Here is a 23478-nt window from a genome sequence, read left to right on the forward strand (position 1 = left end):
GCTTCAATAAATCTCTAGATTTGCACATAAAACACTGGCTCTCATACCTTTGGCTTCTGCTTCTCAACACTACTTTCCAGCTGTTCAAAGATTCAGCAATAGGTTTATTGTGCACCAAGAGGCTTTGAAGAGAGGCACAGCTGCTGGAGGTTCGGGGTTCCCGCCTGCTGAAGTGGGATGTTAGTGGCATCCCACACTACACAGTGGCACCAGGGCCCTGGTGGTCATCTGAGGCTTTGGGATCAATGGCTTGTCCTTTGGCCCAGAGGTGACACATACTGTCACAATACTCAGTGATAAAGTCCCTGCTGCATTAGTATGTCAGTTTTGAAGCTCTCCGGTTGTAGCAAGGCCTCTCAGTCAGTGAGGATGCAGCGTTTCTAAACAGAAAAATTATTCTCACTTATCATCAGGACCAGTTCTAGCTCCTGGAAGTCCTGGAGTTGTGCAACGTTTTTGTCCTTCCTTAACAGAGTATTGGGTAACTTTCTTATCTTTTCCATGTGGTCTGGATTCACACCCAGCTCACAGAAACTCACACTGAGTAGTTCTTGGTAGGTAAGCTCCTGTTGATCCATTTCAATTTCAATGAAATCATTTTCTCGAAGAGATGGGTTCTGAATCCTCACCTTGAGTCCTTGAGTGCCAGCTCTTGCCTATTAAATGGAAATGCTCTGGTGAAGAAAAATGGCTGGAATGCTGGCACTGGTTCTGCATATGTCCCATTTTTAGGCTCCAGAGACACTGGTGGCTCAGATGGGACAGAGAACAGGGAGTGGTTCTGACATATTGGTGGCTGGCTGACAGGAACAGGTTTTGTGCTTTCTGGTGTTCTAAGTATGGCGGGGGGGGGGCAGAAATATTACTTTTCTGGACCAGTGCCAAAGAGGTGTGATCCCTAGGAAAGACCCCTAGCAGAGGGGTTTCTGTGGGGTGAAGCAATGGAGGCAAGGCATCTGCAGGGGGTGACACTGGAGGTGGTGAGAAGCCCCCATCCTGCAATTGCATGAAGTCTTCTTCTGCAGGGGTGTAGATAAAAGGGAAGACTGGGTTGTCCAGATAGTTGGGAACAAAGGGTAGTTCTGACTCCTTCTTCATCTGGGGGATCTCATCAGCATCATCTTCATCTTCATCATCTTCCCTTCTTCTTCCTCTTCTTGTTCTTGTTCTTGTTTTTCTTGTTCTTGTTCTTGTTTTTCTTCTTCTTCTTCTTCTTCTTCTTCTTCTTCTTCTTCTTCTTCTTCTTCTTCTTCTTCTTCTTCTTCTTCTTCTTCTTCTTCTTCTTCTTCTTCTTCTTCTCTCTGTCAGCTCCTGATTATAACAGGTAGGATACCACCTGCCCATGGTTACAGATTGCATGTCCAGTGAAAGCAGGTCCAGCCTTTGACCTCATTTTGGGAGTTCACATTGACCCAGTTTCTGCACCTCCCTAATATCTCCCAAAGCCTCTGCCTCCTGCAGCCTCTCCTACTGCACCTTTTGCTCAAGGAGGGTGCTCATCTTCCCCAGGGCCCTGGGCCCCAGCCCTGAGCCTGTCAGTGCCTCTGCCACCTCCACAGCCTGCTCCAAGCCATGGGGAGGGATCACTGGGTGAGGCTGCAGGTTCAGCCTGTATGACTTTTGCCCAGAATCCTTTGGCATTTGAGTCTCTGTTAGGAAGTCTGGTGTAATTCTGATAGGTCTGCCTTTATAGGTTTCTAGACCTTTTTCTTCTTACTGCTTTTAATATTTTTTATTTGTTTTGTGCAATTGATATTCTCAATATTATGAGACAGGGAATTTCTTTGCTGTTCCTGTCTGTTTATAGTTTTGTAGACTTATTGTATGTTCTTGGGCTTCTCTCTTTCTTTCTTTTTTTGGTTAGGGAATTTTGTTTCTATTATTTTGTTGAAGATATTTACTGGCCCTTTAAGTTGGGAATCTTTGCTTTTTTTTCTATACCTATCATCTTTAGATGTGATCTTCTCATCATGTCCTGGATTTTCTGGATACAATGAGAAACAATTAGGAGCTTTTTACATTTTGCCATTTTGCATTTTCTTTGATTGTTGTTTCAATGTTTTCTATGGTATTTCTGCATCTAAGATTTTTTTACTTCTATTTCATATATATATATATATATATATATATATATATATTGGTGATGCTTGCATCTATGATTCCAGATCTTTTTCCTAGGTTTTCTATTCCCAGGGTTGTCTCCCTTTGTGGTTTTTTTTTTTTTTTTTTTTTTACAATTTTTAGATCTAGGGTGGTTTTGTTCAATTCATTTATCTTTTTGCTGTGTTTTCCTGTAATTCTTTAAGGGATTTTCGTGCTTCCTCTTTAAGCCTTCTGTTTATAAATCTAAAGCTTGCTTTTCCAGTGTGTTGGGGTATCCAGGACTTACTGTAGTGGAAGAAATAGGTTCTGATGATGACAAGTAGCCTTGGTTTCTGTTGCTTATGTTATTGTGCTTTTGCTTCTTGCCATAGGGTTATCACTGGTGTTAGTTGGTCTTGTTATCTCTGACTGGAACCTTCTGTCAGCCCGTGATCTTAAGTGTGTCAGCACTCCTGGGAGACCAGATCTCTTCAGGTGGGATTTGGGTCAGCAGAGCTGTGCCACAGGGTTAACTCTGGGTTGCAGATGGAGACTGAAAGGATCCTGTCCCTTGTTGCTATGCAGTTCCCAAGCTTGGGGTTTCCTGGCTCACACCTCTGTGGCCAGTTATTGCAGCAAAAATGCTCATGTCACCTGTTGATGTAGGAGTGACAGCAATCCTAAGAGACCTGCTCTCCTCTGGCAAGATTTGTGCCCAGAGAGCAGTACCACAGGGTTAAAACTCCAGGGCACAGATGGATACTGAAATGTCAAGTGTTTTTATTTTCTTTCTCATCTATTTAAAAACAAAGTGAGAAGTATAGACACCAAGTCTTGTGTTGTTAAGGTGATTTCAAAAGTCTGTGCCACCCAAGTTTCAAGAGATGGCCTTGGACTATAAGGGTGAATAAAACTTGTTTAAGTTCAATTATCTTATAGAGGCTTTAACCTACAGGTAACTTTAGAAACTTTACTACACAATTAGATGTCTGTGATGTACACTATATTTTAGTAGCAATCAGGATAATGATAAAATACATGAACACCCAAAAAATAACAGATGAGAAATTTGATTAAATAGAGAACAGGGGTTGAACAGCAATTGGCCCATAAATGCACACATTTAATTCCTCGTGTGCTTCTTAGCATCTATTTAATGATGAAGTATAATCAGGGACTATTTTGTACAAGTGTTTAAGTCTAAATCTTAAGCAGATATAAGAATTTTATGGTAGCAGATAAAATATAGTCATTAAGAAATGTAATGGCATATTAATCATGGGCTAACTCATCTATGCTGAAAGAAGCAGTGCTTTGAGTGATATAGAATAAATCACAGCAAGATTCTGAGTTCCATGAACCATCCAGGATCCCACAACAAATTATCAGACTGGATAATTTTTTAAAAAGGGATACTTATTTCTCAAAGGTCTGGTTGCTAAAAGCCAATGATCATAATTCTAGCATAATCAGCTTGTATGGAAACCCACTTCTTGGCATCAGACTCCTGACATTTTTATGGGTCCTCATATTGAAGACACTGGCAAGAGAAAGTGGCAACATAGATAGATGTTGAATGATTGCCTATTATGTACAAATCTGTGGGTTCTAACCTTGGTACCAGTAAAGAAAGAGAAGGAAACATACTGTCTTAGGGTTTCTATTCCTGCATAAAATATCATGACCAAGAAGCAAGTTGGGGAGGAAAGGGTTTATTCAGCTTACATTTCCACACTGCTGTTCATCACCAGAGAAAGTCAGGACTGGAACTCAAGCAGGTCAGAATGATGCAGAGGCCATGGAGGGATGTCACTTCCTGGCTTGCTTCCCATGGCTTGCTTTCTTACAGAACCAAGGTCTACCAGCCCAGGGATGGCACCACCCACAATGGGTTGGGCCCTCCCTGCTTGATCACTAGTTGAGAAATGCCTTACAGCTGGATTTTATGGAGGCATTTCCTCAACTGAGGCTTCTTTCTCTGTGATAACTCTAGCTTGTGTCAAGTTGACACAAAACCAGCCAATACACATACAAAGCAATGAGATGGGGAATGAAGGAGGGAAAAACAAAACTAACAAAAGTCTTTCTGGAATCTTTCTTATAAAGTCACTAATCTTATAGGGGCTTCCCTTTTATAACCCACTTTTATCCCAAAAATCTCACCTCTCACATTGTCACATTGAGTGTCATGATTTCAGCACAAGCACTTTGAGAGATAGCAAATATTTGACCTATTGCAGAAGAGTTCATTTTACTATTCAGTTATGGTTTGATACCTAATCTCTAATTTCTATTATTTATAGTAGTAGAAGGTTTAAGTACCCAATTTATAGTATTTATATCAGTAGATTATCCATATAATAAAGAACTTTGATCTCATCAGAAATGTGTTGGCTGCTGAGCTGGTGTCAGTGATGGAGAAGTCATGATTTATACATTTCTTTTTTTTCTTTCAATTTTATTGAATATTCTCTGTATTTACGTTTCATATTTTAAACCCTGCCCTCTTCTCCTCCCCCATCCCCCTTAACTTGCTTCTATGAAGGTGCTCCCTCATCCAATCACCTTCTCCACCTCAGTGCCTTGGCTGGTTGATGATGTTGTTTTTCCCATGAGGTTTCAAACCTTTTTTTAGCTCTTTCAGTCTGTTCTCTAGCTCTTTCATTAGGGTTCTTGTGTTCAGTTTGATGTTTAGCTGCAAGCATCCACTTCTGTATCTATATTACTCTGGGAGAGCCTCCGAGGAGACATTCATGTCTGGTTCTTGCCACTAAACACTTCTTGGTGTCAGCAATAGTGCTTGGGTTTGGTGGCTGCATATGGGGTGGTTCTCTAGGTGAGGCAGTCTCTGTAAATCTTTTCTTCAATCCCTGTTTCTCTATTTGGCCTTGTATTTCCTCCCCTGTTAAATACAGCATTGGCAAGAGTTGGAAGCCATTGCTTAATTATAATCTCATGTGTGTGTGTGTGTGTCTATGTATTTTAGATTATTACTAAGAAGAAAATGATTCCATGTTAAAAGATATACTAGCTTAGTCATCAAATGAAAGTATGTAGCTCTAGATGTAGTCATGAGGAGGGCCTACTGGTTTCCATAGTTTTACTTGGTGGTTCTCAATCTTTCTATTTATATGACACTTTAATACAGTTCCTTATGTTGTAGTGACACACAAACAATTTGTTTTGTTGTGTCATAACTGTAATTTTGCCATTGCTATGACTTATAATGCAAATATTTGAAATGTTGGATATGCAATCCCCAAGAGGTTGTGACCCCACAGGTTGAGAACTACTAATTATACCGAAACCTTACTTTACCTCTTTAAGGGAAAAGAATGGGGGAAAAATGTCTTTGGTTTGGTTTTTTTTTTTTTTTTAACCATCCCTAGAAATACACTTTTCTTCAAACTAAGTTCAGGGCTTGGTAACAGTTACCTATGAAATAGATATAAGCAGAAAAACCCCACTGGGCAAAGGAAGCAAAAGCTCAGGAATGTTTACATAATGCTTAGTAAGTACTTGTTGAAAAGTAATGGACAAATGTGGTGTCTTTAAACTTCTTTAGTTCCGTGCAGTGATACTTGGTTTAAGAACTGCATTATTACGTAATTATCTATTGAATGGTAATGAATGATATGCCCATTCAGAAAGTAAGATGCCAGGAATGCTTTATTTTCCAGCCTCAAGCTTTGAATCCACAAATAACTGGCTCTGCATAATGCAGCTGTTTGGGTATTGGCCAGATCATGTTATACAACAGCTGTTGAGCAATTATGCATTAAACTCAAAAGGCATTTGTAAAAAAAGGTTCCAAAATGACAAGAAGATATAGAAATAGATGGTAGATAGATGATAGATACATAGATAGATGATAGATAGAGAGTTTGATAGATAAAGTTTAGGTATAAAGGGCAGAAGTTTCTAGCCCAATAATTCAAATCAGAGGTGCAGGGTGCTCAAGTACATCTAAAACTTATTGTTTGAGAACACAGAGGAATGGTCTGTATTCTATAGACCTGACCTGCCTCCCATTTTATCCAAATATATTATTTTAAAAACAACCACTTATTCATTCTTCTCTTGTCTGTGGTTCCATTTAATCAGCATAGACAAAGTTACAACAGAACTGGTATGTCCCAGGAAGATGAAAACATTTCTTATCTCTTTCATGAGAAAAAGTTTGCCATTCCCTGCTAGGATGAACAAAAGACTAACCATGATTTTAATGGGTGTAACTACCCACAGGGACACCCTATGATGAGCTTGTGCCTATGTAGGTATCATATTATGGATATCAAGGGAGGGCTGGAAAAGAATACCATACAGGACATGGTTTGCCTGAAGTGAGATTTTAGCTTTATGCTGTGAGGTGTGTGGTCATAAGCTGTAGTTTTCTGTTAAAATGAGAAGCTCAGACCAAGGTAGACAGAGAAACAGGGTCCCCAAGCCACTGTTCCTGTTCCCATGCAGGAATATGGCAATTTTACTATGAATAACTTAACACTGATTCTTAATAACCAGAGCATCCTAAGAATTTTATCTTGTTCTTTCCATATCTTGTGCAGGAGCTGCATCACAGAGAAGCATTGTATTCAAAATGAAAATGTTCAAGTTAAAAGTTGCCCTTTACAAATCTCCCAGAATATCCAGAATTAAAACTCTTAGGAAGTGTTATTTACAGTCTTTCTTTGTACTCGGTCTAGACTCTAGGTCCTAGACTCTAGTAGAACTCAGTGGTTCTCAGCTTTCTTAATGCTGAGACCCTTTAATACAGTTCTCCATGTGTGGTGACCTCCAACCATAAAATTATTTCATTGTTACTTCATAACTGTAATGTTGATCTACTCTTATGAATTGTAATATAATTACCTGATATGCAACCCTCAAAGGGTCACAAACCACAGGTCATGAACTGCTGCTCTAGTGAAAGAATTCACAGGTGCAGACCTCTTAAACTCTGACATTCCTTTCACTTTAAAAGAATTTCCACAAATGACCTTGGCATAATGCTTTTTGAGGGTCTATGAGTGACTGAAAATGTTTCCACCAAAAAGACAAAGCCAATATGAGGATTCATTTGACACTAGTCTTTTTTTTTTTTTTTTTTTTTTCAATGTAACTGTTTGCTTACATTTCAATTTCAAATGTTATCTCCTTTCCCAGTTTCCCCTCTGGAATCTCCCTATCCCATCTCCCCTCCACTGCCTCTATGAGAGTGCTCCCTCAACACCCACCCACCCACCCACTCCCTCCCTCCCTCCTGCCACCTCACCCTGGCATTCCCCTACATTGAGCCTCCAGAGGACAAAGGGCCTTTCCTCCCTTTGATGCCCCATAAGGCCATCCTCTGCTACATATGCAGCTGAAGCCATGGGCCACTTCATGTGTACTCTGTGGTTGGTGGTTTAGTCTCTGGGAGCTCTGGGAGGTCTGGTTGGATTGGCTGAATTTTTAAAGGTGGCCAAAAACAGAGGAGGGGGGGGGGCTTTCTCACCAGCAAAATCCTTGCCTGGAGTACGGATATATATATATTCTGGTACCTTTGACTTAAAGGTTGGTCCTTCACCCCTAGCTCCTATGGAGGACAGGAGTCTTTTCTTTTTCATTTCACAAATTTCCTGTTTCCCAGTCTATCACAGAGAAGGAAAAGTTACCTAGTAATATAAAATGTCTTTTAAAAATCCAGAGCAGTTGCATATACACCCTTAGCATAGATTTGGCTTAGTATATTAATTCATCTGCTAATAGTGTGGAATAGCCTCCTGTTTGAACTTGCAGATTCTTTTGATTTGCATTTAAAAGCAAAGGCTCCCACCCCCTAATTGTTCCAAGTGAATAGTGCCCTTCCTGCCCTGCCCTGAGTCCGCCCATCCAATCATATCTCAATATGCAAATGACCCTTAGGGCATGCAGATAAAAAGGAGCAAGTGCTCTTTCAGAACCAATTTGCTGAGCCTGTCACCTGTGTTCCAGGGCCCAAACCAGCAATGTCTTCCCCTGCACAGCCTGAAGTCCCTGCCCCGCTGGCCAATTTGAAGATCCAACATATAAAGGTGAGTCATTTGTGAGCTGGGCTTTCTGGGGACTGGGGTGCTGCTGGTGGTGGTGGGACTTGTTAAAGCCAAGGTTGGTTTAAGCTCTTTTCAAGCACATAGATAAAAGGCTTGTAAAGTTCGTGACCTGATGAAGCAGTTAATACTAAACCACATCAGAGAATGTCTCCTAAGTTTCACTCGTGACATATGTCCAAGGGGAGGATTTCCTTCTGTATTCAAGGTTCTTGGGCCAGAGTGCAGTAAAGCACAGTGAGCAGTTCTGTGAACTCTGCAGTGGGAACTCAGGGTAAGGCAGACAAACGGGAACTTACTGAAGGAGCCAGACATGTATGAAGGAGTGCTGTCTTTCCCTCCCTGCCCCCCAACACTTAGCCAGGATTATATCACCATATGTTTTCTGGCACAGTGATAAAGTTGGAGGACTTAACTCTGAGTGGAGGCTGTTGCCAAAGCTCTCAGACTTGAGTTCTTTTGCCTTTTTTTCCTTTTTTTGAGATATAAGCTGCACTTATTTATTTCTCCAGGCAATTTTGCTGTTGTTGGAGAACACATGTAATTGTTCATTAATAAATAAATATTTAGAGACACAAGAGCAGGAGGCTGACCCAGCCTTTTAAATCTGCAGCCAGGGAATGAAAATGATCAGGCTGGGTTGACCTGAGGGGCTATCTTAATTTTGCTTCCTGAATAGTCAAATGTCAAATAGTTAAACTTTTGCCACAGATTCTAGGATTCCAAAACTAATAAATCAGTATCACACATACCCCCATGCACATTATTAGGACAGTGACTTAAAATTTTATGATCTGAATATTACCAAGTGAGAGACTAATTGTTCAACTCTGGGGACAGTCATTTTGACTTCTGAACTAAAGGACAAAACCAGAAAGGGTTAAAGGTAATGAGAGCCTGACAAGCTCTCTCAGTTCTTTCTTTCTTCTTTGAGCAAATGGAGGTGGCCTTGAACCAATGCGGCTTTTTGCATTGTCCAGAGCACCCAAATTGAGGGCACTGCCTGGCTTATGGGCTCTTTTCCTTAGGACAAAGTCTACAGAGAGGAGCCCATGGCCATGTCCAGCAAGTAGCTAGAAGTTCCCTGAGGCATGATTTCACTGGAGAGAAAAATGCTAGGTATTGAGAAATGAGAATATGCAAACTGTGGCTTGTCCACAGTCTCCAATAGTTCACAGTTGTCAAAGCTTTGTGGCCCCATGGATGCCAGCCTCCCTCCCTCCGTCTTTCTCATTTGGAAGAAATTCCTGTCAAAATGTTTACGTTCAAACTGTTTCAAAAAGATGAGAATTGTCAACCCTGCTTATATAGTGTTGTAATCACTAAGAGTCTGGTTTGCATGATTCCAACTGGAAAGGTATTTTAGTGTTGGGATTCCCCTCCTTCTTTAGTTAACTTGCCATTTATGAATTTTGCATGCGTGTGTGTATCTCAAGGAAGCTTTAAAATGAATTATCTTTTCTCCAAATTGTTTCACTTAACACTTATTAATTAATATAAAGGCAAAAGTACTAGACAAATGAAGCATTTCTTAATGTCCCATGTACAAACACGGGATCAGCAACTCCCTAACACAGACGGAGTTTCCAGTTGGAAACTTCTTTACTGTAATGGTATTGCATAAAGACATCCTAGATAGGCTGACAAACCTAAGTATTTAAGACCCAACTAAGCTTTTGATTGGTGTTCATGTACTTCTCTCGTTAATAATAGCAATGGCACTCAGTGAGTTTTTACATTCTATGTATCTTCTCTATGAATCTTCACTGTATATTTGGTCCATTCTGTATTGGTATATGATGTGCTGGTTACAGCATTCTTACACTTTGTAGTACACCAGTTGTGTATGCAATTGAATCTCATAGGGTTTTCTGTATGCCTGCGCATGTTCCCTTTGCGATGTCCCACTGGAGACATGCATTGGATGCCTATTAAGAGAGGTTGAAATAATGACTTAATCCAGCTCCTGGTTGCAAAACATGAAAGGGGAGGGTTAGAAGTACTTGTGAAAATGCTTTGTCTGACCAGTATCTCAATTTCTGAATTATTTTCCCTAATATTTTACTTTTTTTTTTTATTATAGAAAGGGCCATATTGGTCTTTATACCTGAATAATTTAGGGTCATCTCTTAGGGCATGCCTCAGTTTCTTTAATGGAATACATTAAGAATAAAATCAAATGGAATTGATTGGCACTTAAAAGGGAAATCCCAGGGCTGGCCAGCTTTAGAACCTCAGCAGCTTCCCAGGGGAGGAGAATGGGTCTGGGAGCTGGGGGTAGGTGTACCAATTCTGTTCAAGCTGCCATGAAGTGGATCACATAGCCAATAAGGAGCCATGTGACAGGCAGAGAACTTTCCTGGGGAGGTATTACAAAGTTCAAAATGTTGGGAGGAAAAAGCACACTGTTAAGAAAAGTATGCTCAGAGAAAGAGAAAGAAGAAAAGGGAAGTTATTCTTTCTCTAATAACTCAAAAGAGTAATCAGACTTATCACCCTACAAACATAGTCTAAACTTCTGCATTTGGGGTGGAGGTTTGTAGGAAGAAAAAGTACAGTAAGTATCTCATTAGAAAACTATTTATTCCAATTACCACTGTAGTTTGGCTTAAGATAAGCCCAGTGTCCTAGGGATGGTCCCTTGTCCAAAGTGATTGAACCAGTCCGACTGTAGTGTTAAATCTCCAACCAGGGCAGAGAGTCTATTCTCTTGGACAGAAGGTTTTGTTTTCCCTATTCTAACAGTGTTTGGTGTCCTGGGAAACAAGCAGATTAATAACAAAAAGGAAAAGAAAAACACCTATAGTCAGAGTTGTATACTCCTATCCTTCAGAGTGTTTTGTCTCCAAACAAAGCAAGCCATTGAAGCATCAGCTTTTCAGGACTTCTTTTCTATTTCAGTTCCTCTTTGATGTAGTAGAAGAAATGGAGTTTAAGAACTATTTTTTTTTAAAATAAAATACAAAAGCTTTGGTACTTGAAGCCTCTATAACTTCATAAATCCAAGTGCACCTGGCAATCCCTGTCCTTCCCCTTAGAGGTTGTGAGTAAGCACTACATGTGCCTTTGTTCCTGCTACCAAGCTTTTGCATGAGCAGCTCCTTTGGAAGTTACAGGGCCCCTTGTCCACTCTTTCACCTCTACCTGCCTCTGCTTCCTTATAGTTGATAGAATTATGAAGAGTCCTATTTCCTGAGAAGGTATAAATAGTCTCCATATTTAACTGGTGTCTTAGGGTTTTCATTGCTCTGAAGATACATCAGGATCAGGGCAACTTTTATAAAGGACAAGATTCAACTGGAGCTAGTGAACAGGTTCAGAGGTTCAGTCCATTATTATCAAGGCGGGAAGCATGGCAGCATACAGGCAGGTATGGTGCTGGAGGAGCTGAGAGTTCTACATCTTGTTTCAAAGGCAAAGAAGAGAAAACTATGAGGAAGCTCACAAAGCCCAGCCCCACAGTGACCCACTTGCCTCAACAGGGCCATACCTTCTAATAGTGCCACTCCCTGGGACAAGCATATTCCATCCTCACAATCAGAAGGAAGCAGTTGAGGCAGGGTTAGGCTCCTTAGGAATATTAGCTATCTTAGGCCGATATGTTTTTCTGCATAATTTCCAACTTCTAGAATGTTTTTATCTGATTTTCCCAAATTTCTATCCCACTATGTCATTCTCTTCTGTTCTCCTAATTTTCTGTCAGTCTGTCTTGCACAGTCATGTTCTATCTGACAGACTTCATCGGAAGGAAATTCTGAGGCTTTTCCCAAGGAATTCAGAGGTGAAGAATTTGACCCCTAGGATTTGGCAACTTGACTTAACTTTCTCATTGCACACTTCTTAAATGTTACATGACTAGAAGAAGTGTCTGTAATTCCGGTACCAGGGCGTTCAAGTCTTTCTGACTTCCACAGATGCATGTGGTACACAAAATGCACACAGGCATACACATACGAATAAATAAAAATACACATATTTTTAAAGAATTTAAATTACCCAGTGATAATACTTATCATGCTCAAAAATGTTTTATTGAAAAATAACAATTTTTTGTTCACAAAGGAAATAAACTACAATGTTTCTTTCAACATTCTCACAGTGGCCTTATAACAAAGCTAAGGTTTTCTTTATACAAATGGAGTTAAATGCATATAAAAATAGTTCTTAATGAAACTGGAGTTCAGGGTACAGAAGCTAAAATTAGGACTTTTCCAAATGATCTAAAGGAATCTCTCATAGATATTGTGACTTAGTGACCCAATAGTAAGACAATTCACAAATGTCTTACCTCTGTGTTTCTTTAGATACTAAATGGCACAACATGAACATTTTTGAGACAGGGAAAGACACACATTTAGGTACCATTTAATACCTCAATTTTAATCTATTGAATTCTCAAATGTACAATGTATTTAAATTCTTTTAATATGCCTTTACTGTATCTCTACAGATCTTCATAAACAATGAATGGCATGATTCAGTGAGTGGCAAGAAGTTTCCTGTCCTTAACCCTGCAACTGAGGAGGTCATCTGCCATGTGGAAGAAGGGGACAAGGTAAGTTTCCCATACCTGCAGCTCTACTTTACACCAAAGGTCTTCATTTCTTACCACTTTGAACTCAAACCCACTGACAGTTCAACAAAAAACATGAAAAAGTGCTTCTCAAGTATTTAGGTACATTTCCATTTGTTTCTGTCATAAGAAAATTTGCTACATACACATCTGGTGGAGAGCTCAGGCTATAGATTTGATGCTAGCTTTCCTAATGTAACCTGGGAATTGAGAATACAGTGATAGCATCCAAAATATCAGTCCAAGGCTTCAGTAGCACCTCAGTGTGAAGGGTGAACTATCAAATAACTTATTCTTTTCATAAGGGTTAACACTAACATTTAATATGGGGCACGAAGTTCTAAAATAGCAATATAGTAAGGCTAAGCCTTTCAGCTGCTCATCATTTTTCCATGTGGATAAAACATGACTCTCAGGATGACTATGAATGAGCTAACAGATAATTAGAAGTAGCCAAAAAACCAAATGTCTATTAAAGTAAGTGTGCAGACAGGTGAGAAAGAAAGCTGAGGAGATTATTGTTTTCTCCATCTCTAAGTGAAGTAATGTGGGCATAGACATCCAGAGAGAGGAGAGCATTTAGAGCCTCCCAAACTTGTTTAAGAGTCTTGTGACTTCCCACCTTCATTCAAAGTGTCAATATACATTCAGCCTACAGGCTCTGACTTCAAAACTGGAATGTTTTGTTTTCATTTAGGCGACATGATTTGATGGTAGCAAGTCAAAGTTAAACTATACACTGTTTTCTGTTTAATTCCAAAGTACCCTTAAAATAATAGCCCCTGAACAAAAATCTAGGAATTATACTTGTTGAAGTTAAAAAAATACTACAAACAATTAAATAACATTTTGAGACTAGTAGTTTTTGGATAATGCAAAAATGTCACATCATAGAAAACAATTGTTTAAAGTATGGTTGTTTTTATACATATCAATAAAATAAGTCATATGAGGATATGTGTCATATCTAAAACATAAATTAATATATTTGTATCTTTCAACACTGCCAAACTATATTGAATAGCAATAAATTCACAAGATTTAGCAAATTAAATTATAGCAATTTGGTATAAAAGCCATCTACCTTAGCATCCTGCAAGAGGGGAATGCCAATTTTTTCCAGAGTTAATTACTAACATTATTTTCATATCATACACCACACAGAGAATGCCTTTGTGCTTCTGTAGATGAATATACGAGTTGCCACTGAATACAAGGTTGAAAGCTTTCAGTGTACTTGAAGAGGTTCACAAGTGGATCACAAAGAGTCTGTAATGAAAAGGGACCATGCTAGTGACTGGGGTGGGGGGGGGACTTCTAAGGGGGATACCTGGAGTCAGGTGTGACAGAGAAACTGCAAAACTTGGCAAATTGGGTCCATAGGAAAAAATGGCAGTTCGGAGGGGTGAATGTGCACATGAGTTGGCAGTCCAGTAGTCTGCTTCAACAGCAGGTACTCAGTTGAGTCAAGTACTCCTTGGTCCTTGACACACATCCCAGGTACCAGATGATAGCTCATTCAAAAGCCATGCCATTTCAGACTTTGGTGTCCATCATTTTATTGGGTTCAAGCCAGGGAGTTCACTCTTTCCTGGGTATCTGATAAGTTTTGGGGCATACTTTCTATGATTTGATTTTATTATGTCCACTTGCCCACATAATTTTAATTCTCCTCAGTACACTTATGGAGTGGTTCACCTTCTCTTCCCAGGAGTAAAGAATGTATGTCTGTGGTGGATAGGTGGTTGATGGTGGAGTTTCTGGGTCCACCTGGGGAATACAGTCATCCTTCTCCCTCAAAATGGAGTCAGACACTACTAATAAAGTGCACTCTTAGAGACCAACACATAGGCTCAAAAAACACTGTTATATATAATATGGAGCAATTTGGTAACACGGTAACAATGACTATTTAATAAAGCAGCTATATTGATCATCCTTGACAACAAAATTGAAGGTATAGGTCAGGCGTAGCATAAACATGTTGGTTCAAATTCTGCTTTGCTTCACTAGCATAAGTTCTTTTTCCTTATCATTTAACATAGGGCACATATACCTAAGTATAATAGTAACTTGTGTCAAAATAGTAACTTGTGTCTGTTTAGAAGAGAGCAGAGCATCTGCTGCAACCACAGACTCTCCACTCGCCAGTTCAAACTTGGGATCTGAAATATGTGTGTCAAGAGGCCTATGTCAGATGTGTGCACACTGAGTACACAGACAATTTTAGCTATTATGCTCAAAACAATACCATTTACCAACTTCTTATCTAGCATTTGTGTTCGGCATCAGAAGTACAATTATCAAGAAGATGTCTGTGGGTTATTTGTAACTACTACATATGTTTAAGCATTCATAATTTCAGGTTACTTTTTCAGTGACTTGTGGAAACGTTCTTCTGGGATACTAAGGGATGTTTATAATTTGGTGGTGGAATGCTCAGTTGTATGTTTCTCCTTCATTGCCCTATCATTAGCCAACTCTAAGAATGCCATAAGGTGGATGTGTATTCAGATGTATCAAAACTAAAAAGAAGGATTCATTTCTTTTTTAATTAAAGATTTACTCTCCCTTGTAAGGTTAAGCATCTTGTTTGAGGGAAGAGAGTCATGACCCAAATGATGAAACCACAAGAATAAATTTATTCCTGGCAGCTTTTTAATAGCAGGATTTCTTGTTTGTTTGTCTGCTTTGCTTGGGTCTTTGGTTTTCTACAGACCAGGTTACCTGTCTCAAAGCTATTTTTCTCCCCAGCTCTTGGAGAGACCAGGATGCTCAAGAGAGCCTTATTAAGCAAAGGCCAATGACCAAACATTGAACATAAGGATGCCTGCACAGCTTGTGCTATACGAGTTTAAACTGTGTGGTTTTAGAAAGCACAGTAATATTATTCCCAAGGAACATCACAAAAAGATGAAACCCACTACTCTCTTGATCATCTTGATTTATGGGTTCCATGAATCAGTGAGTTCCATAGACAGAAAGTTGTAGAAAAGTCCTTCCATTCATGCTATTTGCCATTGATTTGTGAAAGAAAGCACCTGAAACAGTAACAGAAGGAGCAGAGATGCTTTTAGCAGGTATGCTGGAAGAGACTAGACGTGGTCTGAGTGGTCATAAGCAAAACCAAGGAAGTTGAGTGGTGTGAGTGGGACTTTACTCTATTAAGCAGTATATAGTTAATAAAGAAAACTATCTTCTCTACTTAATCATCACACAGAGTACAGTGGGTCACTTTGTACACAGTTGGGAAATAATGTGCTTATAGAACAAACACAGAACACAAAGCTTAGTTACACAGCTGTCACACCAGTAGTGTAACTGCTATGAAAGGCTGTGCAACATTGTAGACATGAAATTCTAAGAGACAGATGTAGCACCATGAGGCAGGGCATGTGGCTTACCACCAATATGTTAGTCCTGAGATCTCCTGTCTCTTTTTCTTCAATTTGTAAAAGGAGGAATAAATTTCTCCCATTGTATTTTCTGAAACAAATGACCTAATGTGTGAAAATTAATTAGAATGTTATTTTAAATATGTACTATTACAACGAGATAAAGTAATCATTAAAACCTACAATCTCTATTTTAAAAGTTTAACTATTTATTAGACAACTGGAACATATTCTAAATACTTCAAGAGAAGCCATTTCAACATCTTATGGGAAGGTATGGAGACTTAGTCTTTGCTCATGAGGACCATGTTGTATTTTATAAGGTTATGATGTTATATTTGCTCGTTTAGTACTGTGAATACTCTGAATGGATTGATCTCTGATCTCCAGGCAGATGTTGACAAAGCTGTGAAGGCCGCACGACAGGCTTTCCAGATTGGCTCCCCGTGGCGCACCATGGATGCTTCAGAGAGGGGACAGCTGCTGAACAAGCTGGCTGACTTAATGGAGAGAGATCGTCTGCTGCTGGCCGTGAGTATTAACCAATGCCAATGGGAAATATGAGAGAGTTCCACAGAACACTCACTGTTTCAACTGACCAGTCAGTCTGGTTTAAAGACTGGCTTCCTTCTGCTCTTCTCTAGAACTTCTCAAGAGTCCGAAATCCAGTTTTCCTATATTCATTAAACTCCTGTATGCTATCAGCAGTTATATATTTTTATTTTAACAGATAGATAAGTCATTATAAAACATGGATGGAGGATATATTTACTAATCTTTTCAGCTCTGAATTTTAGTAAAGCCAATTGAAAACAAAGTGGTACCTAGGTTACAATTCAGAATACAATCTGACTCAATGAGAGTCAATTTTTTATTTTATTATAAAGTATCAGCAGTTCACCAAGTATTAAGAATAATTTATTCCTCAAGAATAAACCATTGCTTAAAACATGTAAAAATAGAATCTATATCTTTGTAGTAAATGCATACTAATTGAAATATTCTATTGGGACATATCAGCATTTCTCAAAGCGCAGGGCTCTTCCATTTGTCTTAATTGTAGAGTGAAAAGTATTATTTCCTCTGTCAGCCACAGGGAGAGCAGAACAGGGTGACAAAAAAAGTGGCACTGATTTAATTCTAGGGTAGTAGTGGGCTGTAGCAAGTGTGTATCTTTCCATGCAACCAGTCACTGAAATGTATGATTTCAAAGTATCTTATACAAAATGTGGGAGGTAAAGAAGATACAGCTAGAAAATGTGCAACTTCACAATCCTCCCCCTTTTGAAAAATAGGTTCTTTTCTCATACTATGTATTCTTTATATGTCTTTCATTAGAAAAAAAAAACAGGCTTCTAAGAGATAACAACCAAACATAATAAAATATAACTAATAAGATGAGACAGAAAATATATCAAAATTGGTCATGGCAAACTAACAGGTAGAAACAAGTCTGCAACACACACACAAGAGTCAGGGACCTACTTATTCTTACAGAAATCCCATGAAAATACTAAACTAAATGTTAAAATATCTGCCGAGGACCTGACACAGACCATCAAGGCGCTAGGCTTGTTTCTTCAGTTTCTCTGAGTTTATATGCACCTGATTAGCTGATTTAGAAAACCGTGTTCTCTGGTGTCCTCATTCCCTCCGGCTCTCGCGTTATTTCTGTCTCCTCCACTGCATGGATCCCTGAGTTCTGAGGGGGGCATTGTTGAAATAACTATGACACAATTTCCCAAACAGGTTTATAGTGGAAACCTGCTATGACAAATTCCTAAGAAAAGATGGTAGTGTTACAATTGTGTAAATAGACATAAACATGTGTTACAATTGTGTGAACCTACTGTTCATATGAAAATGTGATAATGACTGTGGCATTGTGAACGATTGAAAACACCAAACTGTTGCCACAGCCAGATATCAAGTATAATCTTTGGAACTTTGATATAACAAACAGACTAAGAGTCATTTTCACAGCTGAGTACTTATGTGACCAGTTCTTAGACACTGCTCAACCAGGACACATTTAGAGCCTAGCAGAGTAGGGACCAGAATCAGTCAATCACAATCTTACCATCTCTTCCACCAGGATCTTGCTATCTAACCACAAATATGACATTTGATCCATTCTCAAGGTTTTTGATTTAAAAACCACTAGATTTAAGATTCCCTATAAGTCTAAAGCTCTCTAGAGTACATAATTGCTAAAAACATTCACTGTATATTCTTTGATATAATTTTTATTGTTAAAAGTTTAGGCTTGCACTCCCCCAGAAACAACTCACAGACTGTATGAAGTCCAAGAAATAAAGAAAACAAAACAAAACAATATATATATATATTGTAAATATTTATATATTTACAAAACAAGAAGACTTTGACTATTTCCATGTTGTGCTTTGTTTTTCATGTACTTTACGCTCATGGTAACTATTAGGTTTTCAATGCATACTGTCAAGCCCTTGAAAAAATCAAGTACTGACTAAAAAATATATTCACATAGTTTTATGTAAAAATTATTTTAATATCTGAAAAAGCAGTACTGACAAAAATGTATAATTTTAAGCAAAAAATGTTTAAAATCTGTACATTTATCTTTGTTTTGTAAAATAAAGTCGTTTAAAAAAAAAGAAACAGCATTTAGAATACAAAAAAAAGTTTAGACTTTGATATTCTTTTATTTTTTATTTTTTTTTAGACAATGGAATCAATGAATGCTGGGAAAGTCTTTTCTCATGCATACCTGATGGATGTAGAGATCAGCATAAAAGCATTAAAGTACTTTGCCGGCTGGGCTGACAAGATCCATGGCCAAACAATACCAAGTGGTAAGTGCATATGGGAAACTAGGTCCATGATGGTAGAGGAGAGGCCACTGTTGCAGAGCTAAGTACCTTCAAATTGTTCCTCATAGAGGTGTCAATCAATTAGGCAAATAATTAATTTTCCTTTCATTTTGATCCAATACTGTTCCAATGCTGGTATTTCTGTTACCAGTCAACATGCGCATAGTTTAGATAATATTAAAATAATAACATTATCATAGATATAGCTACTAATTTGAGTGAAATGTTTCAGGGTTGAAACTTTCCAAAGATGGCTCCTGAAATTATTTATTTGAGCTTCATTTCCATAAAGATATTTATATTTTTTTCTATAATATTATTACCTAAGAGTTTCCTCAGCAAGAAAGAGTAAACTGTGTCTACCGGTGCCTGCTCAAGCCTGGTGTACTTAGACCCAATTCACACCAGTGTGTTTCAAACGCTTCAAAGCAAGATTAGACTGTGATGAGTAGCTGAATTAACAATCTTTTCATGGAAATGTTCTGTAAGTCTTTCTTTGCAAGGCAGGAGAGTAACAGCACAGGGGTGACAAAAGACACAGTTTGCCAGAGAGTAAAGGTAGTTTAACCCCGAATTTTAATGGCTGTAGGAACTCAAATAATTCACTTCTACTTCTGTACTTGATGAGCACTGTCAATCTAACTGGATGATTCAGTATGGAAGGTGGTCACCAGGAAGTCAGAAGATAAAAATAAGAACACAGAGATACCATGAAGAAGGCTCTTTCCTGGCCCTTGCTCCACTCTTAGGAAACATAGAAGGAACTGTTTAAAGTACCTGTGGTTTCTGACACAAAGAGTTGTGGTAGCAGTAAGCTGTGGAAGTCAGAACAAAACACAGAATGATAAAATCCCAGGGTAACCACATCAGAGTAAGGCTCAGGACTTGGGAACATCCAGATGGAAAAGAATCATGTTTTACTTAAGACAGGTTTTTTATTCTCATAGATTAAAAGACATTACATTGGTATTTAGCAGGCAAAAGACACAAAACCAACAATTTCAAGTCAGTAAAGACTTTGTGATGGTCTACATATGCTTGGCCCAGGGAGTGGCACTATTAGAAGGTGTGGCCTTGTTGGAGGAAGTGTGTCACTCTGGGAGTGAGCTTGGAGACAATCCTCCTAGCTACAAGAGGTTGCTCAGGCTGTCCCTGACTTAATTTGGATAAAGATGTAGAACTCACAGCTCCTCCTGCAGCATGCCTGCCTGGATGCTGCCATGTTCCTGCCTTGATATTGGACTGAACTTCTGAACCTGTAAGCCTGCCCCTATTAAATGTTGTCATTTAAAAGACTTGCCTTGGTTATGGTGTCTGTTCACAGCAATAAAACCCTAACTAAGACAAATTGCTTACACTTTTTACTATTTTAAATCACTTTTCTTTTAAAAGTTCATGTTTCTGGGAGACTTGAGATGTTGGAAATATTTGCATGTGGCTCAGCCCTTACCTGGAGAGGATATCACTCCTGGTTCATTTATGTATCACTTTATGCATGAGATTGATGCATAGATTCATGGACCTAAGTCTTTAGATTCAAATTGCTTTTTGAGGGCTCCATTGTTTATATTATTAGCCTTGTAAAAAGGATATTTTATTTCTTTTTTGCTACTCACCATTCACCCAAACCTCACATCTCCATGTCATGCCTACACAGCACATTTGCCCTTAAAGTGAGTGTGTGTGCTTTTACTTTTTTTTCAGATGGAAATCTCTTCACTTACACAAGACGTGAACCTATTGGGGTGTGTGGCCAAATCATACCTGTAAGTTTTCCTTCATGACTCCCAATGTGGGAAAGGTCTGATTTCATTGATCTGATGAGAATGCCCATTCCCCCTCACATGAAGCTTATGTGATAGTTATGTGTGAAGTGAATTCCACAGGCATGGCTGCCTGAAGCTTATTGTCCTGTAACTGAGCTTCTTGCACAGGAGCTAGCTGGTCCAGAATCCCTTTGGTATACTGCTGTGCCTTTGGAGGGCATTTCAATGTGTTAACTAATGTGTCAACCTAAGTGTTTACTGCTCGGGTTGCTTTGGAAATTGTGTGATGTTCTGGTTTTATGAATTGTGCTTTGTAAGTATATGGTAAAGGATCATCATGGCCCCTAGTAGGATACAGCAGGACCCACCACTCCCAGCACTACTGCCTCCTCTTTGAGACTTCTCATCTTTGATAGTAACTATAGCCAGATTGTTCAAATTTTGGAAATATAATTTTTAAAATAATCTCCATGACAACTGGAAAAATGTATGGCTTGTACTGTACTTTTAGGTAGCAGGATTGGGTACTCAAAATTCTTCTGCCAGAGAATTAACTTCTGGATAGAACCAGATTATCTCTAAGCTTAACACACAGGACACTGGCTATATATAGCTGACATAATTTAAAAGGCTCGATAAAAAATAGAGTGAAGTTTACTAATTTGTTTTGGAACAACAATGGCTTTGGTTTAATGAGACTGACATTATATATCATTAAATTGTATTTAATCAAAATGCTCATTATTTCACAAGCTTAGAAACCCTCAAGCATAGCTACATCACTCTACTAGTGAGTAGCATTGGATAAGTCTAGACATTAGTGTCTATTTTTGTCTGTTGTTTTGGGGAATCTTACCCTGAGCTTCACACATGTTATCCATGCATGCACAATGCCCCAGATCTAAATTTCTGGATTAAGCCTAAGGATATCCATCTAAAGTAGAAAGGACTATTTTTGCCATTCATGTGTAGTGAATGAATTGAATGGAGAAAGAACCATGTGTCTGATTTTTTGACAACCCGAAAGTTGGTGTGCAGGAATCCAAACTTAAGTACTTACCCTCTGGCTGTGACACACCCTATGCCTTTAATAATACTGTCTATTCTGTGCTGAGCCTAGGTTTCTAATTTCAAGAGCATGCTCAGCATGTTTAAAGCCCTGGAATCACTCTCCAACACACATATACACAAAATTTCCTGGATATGACTTTTTTAGATTACAATATTGGATAAAATATACTAAGTATCTTCTCAGGGGAAATAGAAAGAGGATTTTACACATGTAAAACACAAGGAACTTATCACAGGCTTAACCACATGTGAAAGCATGCAGTAAAAATAATTGTATTTTCTTGAGAATTCGACATATCAGGACTTGATTAAATTCAGTAGTTCTTTCCTGTTCCTTTCTCCTCTATGGATGGTTTTATGTTTTTATCATTTACTAGTTTTTTTTTTTAATGAAGTTATATAAAATAAACTAGAAAATTAAATACAACTTCTGAAGTATTATTCAACATTTATCAGGGTTATTATAAAAGCAAGCATTAAAAAGGTAGTTTTGAGTGATGCAAAGAATCCACTGTTCAATTTTGATTTTTCAGTGGAACGCTCCGTTGATTATATTCACTTGGAAGATAGGCCCTGCCCTTAGCTGTGGGAACACCGTGGTTGTCAAGCCTGCGGAGCAAACTCCCCTCACAGCTCTTCACATGGCATCTTTAATAAGAGAGGTGAGTTTCCTGAGTCTAAACACGACGGCAGATTGTGGGTCCTGTTTACCTTACAGGTGTCATTCACATGTTCCCTAAGTTTCACTGTTCACATGTAGATCCTGCTCAGTCATGCAGATAAGTGCAGCAGAGCCGAGGGCTGGGATGTCTGTCAGTCCGTCAGTCGGCACAAATGTGTCTTCACACAAATCAGAGTCATATACACTGGGACTTGTCTTGCTTAAATCTCATGAACTTAGTTACGTTCACATGGAATTACGACCTTATTTTCAAATGATGAAACCTGTATCTTCACCTCCAGGTTATAACTGGCTTGGTTGCTTCTGTAAACTATTTAAAGGTTATGTTACTATTAATACCTCTAAGGGTTGAAGGTTACTGAGCCAATATATTTCTAGTTTTGTTGGTGGAGACAATGAATTCTTTCTCAATAGGTAATTTAATATACATGCCTATGTCCTTCCAACTGAGTTCCTTTTATAAAATTTAACACGGCTAATTCTTTGTCTGATGTGCAGTTGTCACAATGCTGTTGCCAACATGACCTATCTAAGGAAAATACCTTAGCTGAGAATTGTCTTTCTCAGATGGGCCTGTGGCCATGTGGGGGGGGGGGGCAGGAGATTTTGTTTGCTCAGTGTTGTAGCAAGACCAAGGTCATCTTGGACAGTGCTATCCGTAGGCAGGTGGGCCTGAGCTGTATAAGAAAAGTTGCTGAGCCAGCCAGAGGAATTAGGCAGTGTGTAGCATAGCTCTGTCTGTTCTCTAGTTCCTGGCTCCAGGTTTCTGCCTTGGCTTCCCTTAATGATGGACCATAATTCATTAACCAAACCAAGCCCTTCCTTCCCAAGTTTGTTTTGGTCAATGTGTTATCATAGCAAAAGTGGAGCAACTAATGCAAGTCATCACAGACTTATCCTTAAAACATGGCGTCCCTCAGGGTCATGACCTTTGGAGGTATGTTCATATGAGTGAGAAACTAAAAACAGTAATGAACAAACAACCAGTA

General features: G+C 38.8%; 1 protein-coding gene and 1 pseudogene across 2 annotated transcripts in view; one reads left to right on the forward strand and one right to left on the reverse strand.

The window, feature by feature from the left end:
- Positions 1-313: 313 nt before the first annotated feature.
- Positions 314-1500, reverse strand: LOC308417530 (ankyrin repeat domain-containing protein 40-like; annotated as a pseudogene). The gene is made up of 2 exons: positions 1237-1500; positions 314-1153 (listed from the first exon to the last, which is right to left on the reverse strand). The product of its transcript is annotated as an ankyrin repeat domain-containing protein 40-like (transcript).
- A 6569-nt stretch (positions 1501-8069) lies between these two features.
- LOC308418179 (aldehyde dehydrogenase, cytosolic 1) overlaps positions 8070-23478 on the forward strand; it is a gene marked incomplete at both ends in the record, with an annotated part of 36574 nt that continues 21165 nt past the window's right edge. The window contains 6 exons of the mRNA XM_080913548.1: positions 8070-8135; positions 12601-12705; positions 16509-16649; positions 18823-18952; positions 20675-20736; positions 22341-22469. Of these exons, the coding sequence (XP_080769674.1) occupies positions 8070-8135; positions 12601-12705; positions 16509-16649; positions 18823-18952; positions 20675-20736; positions 22341-22469 (633 nt within the window). The remainder of the gene's footprint in view (positions 8136-12600; positions 12706-16508; positions 16650-18822; positions 18953-20674; positions 20737-22340; positions 22470-23478) is intronic.

This window comes from Micromys minutus (assembly GCF_963924665.1).
Source record: "Micromys minutus genome assembly, chromosome: 2".
NCBI lineage: Eukaryota > Metazoa > Chordata > Mammalia > Rodentia > Muridae > Micromys > Micromys minutus.